Source organism: Pteropus vampyrus, unplaced genomic scaffold (genome assembly GCF_000151845.1).
Source record: "Pteropus vampyrus isolate Shadow unplaced genomic scaffold, Pvam_2.0 Scaffold135, whole genome shotgun sequence".
NCBI lineage: Eukaryota > Metazoa > Chordata > Mammalia > Chiroptera > Pteropodidae > Pteropus > Pteropus vampyrus.
In genome coordinates, this window is record NW_011888916.1 from 3,892,615 (window position 1) to 3,899,570 (window position 6,956).

At 36.9% G+C, this 6,956-nt stretch overlaps 1 protein-coding gene across 1 annotated transcript in view; it reads right to left on the reverse strand.

Moving 5' to 3' along the window:
- LOC105297163 (putative selection and upkeep of intraepithelial T-cells protein 1 homolog) overlaps positions 1-6,956 on the reverse strand; it is a 32,495-nt gene that overhangs the window by 16,236 nt on the left and 9,303 nt on the right. Inside the window, exons 3-5 of the mRNA XM_011367660.2 lie at positions 5,856-6,203; positions 4,075-4,353; positions 1,208-1,315 (exon numbers count right to left, since the gene is read on the reverse strand). Coding sequence (XP_011365962.2) covers positions 1,208-1,315; positions 4,075-4,353; positions 5,856-6,203 — 735 coding nt within the window. The remainder of the gene's footprint in view (positions 1-1,207; positions 1,316-4,074; positions 4,354-5,855; positions 6,204-6,956) is intronic.

Sequence of the window (6,956 nt, forward strand, 5' to 3'; positions counted from 1 at the left end):
TCAGATTCTATAGCAGTTGCAAATCATGTATTTGATAGAGGTCGATATCCAAAATATATAAGGAATTCATACAGGTCAATAGCAAAACAAACAAACAAACAAACAAAAAACCCCACAAACAATTCAATTTAAAAAATGGGCAGAGGATCTGAATAAATAATTTTCCAAAGAAGAAATACAGATAGCCAGCAGATACATACAAGAAGACGTTCGATATCTCAAATCAACAGAGAAATGGAAATCAAAACCACCATGGGACATTGCCTCATACTTGTTAGAATGGCTATTGTTAAGAGGACAAGAAATACTAAGTGTTGGTGAGAATGTGGAGAAAGGAGGACTCCTGTGCAATGTTGGTGGGAATGTAAAATGGTGCAGTCACTATGGAGAATAGTATGGAGGTTCCTCAAATATTAAAACCAGGACTACCATGTGATCGAATAATTCAACTTCTGGGTACAGTCATGTGCCACATGACAACATTTCAACAACAGACCGCATATACAATGATGGTCCCATAAGGTTATAATGAAGCTGAAAATTTTCTATCTCTTAGTGGTGTATTAGCTGTCATAATGTAACACAATGCATTACACGAGTACTTATCATTGTGTTACAACTGCCAACAGTGTTCAATCAGGTAACACGCTATACAGATTTGTAGCCTAGGAGCTGTAGGGAAACAGAATTCGTCACCCCTAAAATAGGTCTATTTGGCATAATACACACACACAATGGAATATTATTCAGCCATAAAAAGGAATGATATCTCGCCATTTTTGTCAACATGGATGGATCTTGAGGGCATTATGCTAAGTGAAATAAGTCTGAAAGATAAAGATAAATACCATATGATCTTATACGTGAAGTCTAAAAAATAATAATAATAACAAGCTTTTAAATACAGAGAACAGATTGGTGGTTGCTGGAGGCAGGGGTGGGGGATGGGCAAAATGGGTGAAAGACATCAAAAGGTACTAATTTTTAGTTAGAAAATAAATATGTCATGGGGATGTATACAGCAGGGCAAATATAGTTAATAATACTGTATTTCATATTTGAAAGTTTATAAGAGAGTAGATCTTAAAAGTTTTCATCATAAGAAAAAATTTCTGTAATTATGTTTGGTGACGAATATTAACTAGACTTATTGCAGCTTTAGCTCCCCCACACCCAAGTGTATCTCCCACCCTTCAGACTTACTTACTTTGTATTCTGCAATGTAGAGCCACACTGGGCACCATGATAAAGATCAGCAGAGTCAGAACTGTGGTCAAAATTAGCATCCAAATAATCTTCCCTGGAAACAGTTTATCTGAAATAGAGAGCCACAAATTTTACTACTTAGGAAATTTAAGAGTGTTTGGACCCACTAGACCAGGAGTGATGATTCATCCAAAGCATGTTTCTATGCAAGACCCTGTGGCCCTGGGATATTAAAGCTAAGCCAGTTTGGGGAGGTAGTTATATATAACTGGGTGGGTAAAAAGTGAGAAAGTGTCTGGAGTGGGGCTGAGCCAGGTGTGATTTTGTTTGAGAAAAGAGCAAAGGTGAGTGAAAGAAGCTCCCCCTTTTCACCCCACTTCTTCCCATCTATTTCTATCTCATGTTTTCCCTGACTAAAGGGAAAGAGGCAGAGTTTTTAACCACCAAGCCTCAGTCTTTCAGTCCTTTTGTCTAAGCAATCAGTACATGTGCAGTCCTGGAGTCTCTAATATATTCCCTGGGTGTGACATTGTGCTTCAGAATATATTTAAAGACATATGTTTATGTAAATTTTCCTCCTTTTCTGTTCACGTGAACAAGTATCTTCTTCAGCCTGCTGGTTTGTACATACTGGGCATGGACACAATCATTTTGTTTGGGAATCTGATAACTTTCTTCCCAGAAAAAACTCTCTACCTTGAACGTGCCATTTCACACAGAGAAATGAACTCAAGAGGTTGTAGAAAGCCAATCACAAATTCTGCTACTCAAAATTTTGGGTACGTTTGGTGTGGCAGGAACTCGGATTGAGCTGGAGCTTTTCATGTATGTAATTCATGAGAGTGAGACCCCTATGACTTTGAAGCCAATTCTATATTCAGATGAGCAACCCAGTAAACTGAAAAAGAGCTTTCTCAGCTCACAAGAGACAGGGACAGATTCCCAGATAAGATTAAATTTTGATTATGATACGTTCTTTATCATAAGTTTTAAGTCTTATCCATGTTTTCTGACATTTAGTGAATGGAAAATACAATCTCTCTCAGATATCTCTATTTCCCAGAACTTTAACTTGATCCCCAGAGTTTGTGTTAATTACAATTCTTTGAAAACATGTTTTTAAGAAGTGCATATCTACTTTAGGAAAGTGTTAACTCAGAAAATATGGCCCTTGTTATTTACTGAAGTTGTAAATAAGTTACCAAGGATTTTACCCATTTTACTTTCTTTGTTTTCTACATATCTATCCTACTATAAATTCTGGGGGCAGAGGATAGGTAGTTTAGTCTTTCTTTGTCCCCGGTAACTGCTTGCCTTATAGAAGTGTCTTGCTGTTTCTGACACAACCATAATATGAAGCTCTGTATTTTTTTTTTTTTTTGGGGGGGGGGGGAAGATTAAATGAGCAAATAAATACAAAAATAATCTCAAAGTTGTAAATTGTTAAACCTGTTAGGGGACTTATTCCTATGATAACATTCTTGAATTAGGATACCCCTTTCAGCATCTGGCTGCAATATTAATTTCACAGATATACACAAATACTAATACAGATATATTTACCTGGCACTTTACGAGGCACTCACTCTGCTTTATTTCAATCATTCAAGTATCAAATATTTATTGCGTACCAGGCAATACTTGAAGCAGTTGGGGTATATCAAGTATATAAAATCAACAAAGATCTCTACCTTCATGTTTTAGAAAGGGAGATAGGTAAGGGACAATAAACATAGTAAATAAGTTAAGTAGTAGGTTAAAAAGTGATAATACTATGTTTTAAAAAAGTTAAAGAAGGATAAAGAGATAGGGAATCCCAATTGGTTAGGGGCAGGTTGTGTTTTTTCCAGTTGGCTTGTCTAAGTAGTTCTTATTCAAAAGGGGAGAGTTGAGTATAGACTTGAAGGAGATAAGGGAATTTAGTGGAATTACAGCATTCAGAGAAGAGGGAGCAACAAGAGCAAAGACCCCCAAAGCAGGAGCAAGTCTGGCATGGTTGGGAAACAGCAAAAAGGTCTGTGTGACTAAACTAGAGTGGATAAAAGTGAATGTTAGGGGGTGAGATCAAATAGGCAATGTGGGCACAGATAATGCAGGACGTTGTGGGGTATTTTATGCTGCATAAAATGAGGATCTATTACAGAGTCTTGAACAAAGGATGATGTATGTCTCATCTTTTAAATGGTCCCTCCGACTTATCTGTTGAGGGTATACCATAGTGGACAAGAGAGTAGAAATAAGGAGACCTTTTTAGATACTATTGCCAATATTCGGACCATGGACAATGGTGTCTCAGACTTGGATGGCTGCAAAAACGTGGTGAAAAGTGATGAGACTCGGGATATATTTTAAAGTATTATCTTTTAACATATGTGGTATAGAATATGAGAGAAAGATGGAAGTCAAGGATGACTTCAAGGATTTTATTCTTTGAAACTGAGAAAATGAAGTGTGATTGGGAAGGCAGTAAATTATACAAGTCAGGAGGTGATTAGGAGTTTAGTGTTTGATGTGTTTGATTTGGGATATTTGTTAGACTTCCACATTGAGGTGCTGAGTTTAGAGATGAGACTAGAGTTGGGGAGAGAGGTCTGGGTAGGAGATACCATTTGTGAAGCCATTGTCATAATGATGGTACGAGAGAGAAAAAGGAGCAAAGACTATACCCTTGGGTAACTCCTATATCAAGAAGGCAAATTGAAAAAGATGAAGTAGAAGAAAAGAATAAGAAAATGAACGAGATGAGGAATAAAGTCAAGAAAACGTAATATCCTGGAAACCAAGTGAAGAAAGCATATTATTTTCTCTCTTCAGTTTATAATTTTATGACAACGGCCATCATTTGAAGAACAAACATACAGGTCTTACCTGATAGGACAATGCTTGTCATTTCCTCTTGACCAGTTACAGGGTTTTGAAGGTAGCAGGTGACATTCCTCTGGGAATGTCTAAGGAGAAGAGTCATTTTCATGTCAAACAATTTGTTTGTGTCCTGTGAATGTGATTTCGATGCAGGTGGAATAATTTCTCCTCTGCTGTCTCTCCATTCCATTTGAGGCTGTGGAAACCAACCTTTTGAATTACACTGCACTAAGAGACCTCTGGTATTAGGAGGATGCACAAGAATCTGTATTTCAAAGCTTGTAGCTGGTTGAAAAAAAAAGGGGGAAACAGTATTTTTAGTTGAAGAAAAGGTGAAAAGAAAACAGAGAGAGAAAAGCTCCCCTCCCCCACTCTAATCCCTGTGCCTTTAAGACATACTGAGAGCCAAGCACTGTGAGGCTCTTTCTGATTGTCACTACATGCTAATCAAAAGAGAAACAGGATAAGCCAGACTGAAGGGTTTTGATATACAAATTAACAAGTCAGGAAGGAAATGCCTATTTGTTTCATTTATTCATTCCTTCAAAAATATTAGTTATTTAGTGAATCTAGGAGACTGGGCTATGTCCATGGACAAAAACAAGCAAGATCTCAGTCCTCTTGAAATTATAGCTTAATGTTTTTTCTTGTATCTTCATTAGTCATATTTGAGCTGCCATAATAAGTTACAAGTAAACAAGTAACATAATTGTGTTTATAACTTTAATTGAAACTTTAATATGTATGTTCTTTGAAATATAATAGGTATTCACATATTATAAAAATAAAGCAGTACAGATCAGTTTAGAGAAAATAAACTAGTTTTTGAAGAATTTCAGGATGTTGCCCAAGACGTAAGGGCTTGCCTAATGTGTGGGCAAAGAAAAAATAATAGAGAAGTAAAGTGTTACTCTAGAGCAGCTTCACCCAGTAAGTTTCTGCAATGATGGAAATATATGATATCCTTGCTGTCCACTATAGTAGCTCTTTGCTACATGAGACTATTAAGCACCTGAAATTTGGCCAGTGAGACTAAGAATTGAATTTTTAATTTTACTTAATTTCAATATATATTTAAATAGCTACATGTAGCTAGTGGCTGTATATGGTAGCTCAGCTCTAAGCAATAGAACTGAATGTCATAATATCCAATAAAAAGGTTAAGTGTGAGTGTGCCTAGAACCTTACACTAGTGCCCTCACTTTTGTGAAGCCGTTCAGTCTACTCCAAGTTCTCCATCTCCCCACCATTTCTTTGTCATTCAGAATACTTCAAGAGTGAGATGATTGACTTAATATATATTTGCATGCAGGACATATATGTCATATATATTGGAGGACATTGAAAAGTATAGATGAAGGTTTTTTTTGAAATATTTAAGAACATTAGTCTGCAACTAAGTAGTCAGTGAATTGAGTCAGAGAGAAATGGGAATAAGAATTATCATTAAGGAGACTGTTGTAAAGATTTAGACAGTTTATAGTGTCAGGCTTCACTAAAGCATTGTCGGAAATAATTAAAAAGTTAGTAATGAATCCTGAAAGGGTTCTGTTGATACTTTACAGGTCTAGCAGTGTATGTGGGTATGCTGATGAAGGTATATCTACTGATGTGTGCAGATATAATTTGCATTCTTTGTCCTACACTCTTCTCAGTTCAAAGACTAAATGCATGAATTTGAACTTGCTAACCCAACCATACAATATGAAAATGTTCAGAAATACCGAGCATCTTCCTACTACTCAGCCTCAGATGGGTTGAAAATCCCTTTGAAGATCCATCCTTACCTGTGACCTTCACTTCTGTGATGGCTTCTTCGTAGAAATCACCATCTTTGAAGAAGCAGTGGTAAGGCCCATCATCATCAACACTGATATTAGAGATCCTGAGTGTCACTTTACCCTTCCCAATGGCTTCTTTCAGGAGCTGGGTCCGCTCCACATACTGGAAGATAGTTTCCCCATGCAGGTCTTTACCATCCTTGTATAGGTGAACAGGTTGTGTGTAGCGGTTCCGGAACCAGCGTACTTCCATGTGTTCTGCATTTTGTGATGGGGACAGATGGCAGCTGAGCTCCACTACTCCACCCAGTGGAGCCACGATTGGCCCCTGTAAGCCAGTCACTGTGAACTGTTCTGGGAAGGGAAATAGTAACCAAATAGTCAAAGTATGAGCCAGTTTACACCTTGTATTTGATTTTATATACATAAAATTGTATGTATGTATGTATGTATGTATGTATGTATGTATGTATGTATGTATATATGTGTGTGTGTATATATGTATGTATGCATGTATATATGTACATATATAATAATGTGTGTCTGTGTGTCTGTCATATACATATACACAACACAGATACACACACATCATTCCACATATTTCAGTGAAGTGTTAGAGGCCATTCTGCCACATTTAAGTTGCTTATATATTTCTGTTTCTAATAATTCCACATTCATTTTATAACTTGACTCATTAAGGATAATCTGTGTTTCTACTTCTCTAGGTATTAATGGGTTCTTAACACCCCCTACAAATGCCACCTATAGGACCGCCTTAATGTTTTAGCATGTTGCCAGAGATTCCCAATATACTGTTTTCTTTGATTCTCTTTAAAAAAGCTCAAAATAAAAATTTCAAGAAAATAGAAAATCAGAGACCAGTTAAAAGGGGTATTTCACAGTGCTCAGCCTTAACAAAGGACTCTACATTCATTAAGCGCTTAGTCAAATAATGTAGGCTGACTGATCCGCACAGGCAAATAAAGTCTTCTCCAAAAAACATTTGCGTTATTACTCATGCTCTGTCTTTCAGCCTCAGGCCAACCACCAATCATTCTCACTTAGACTGAAGAAACCCACACTGACATTGACACCTGACAGATTTCT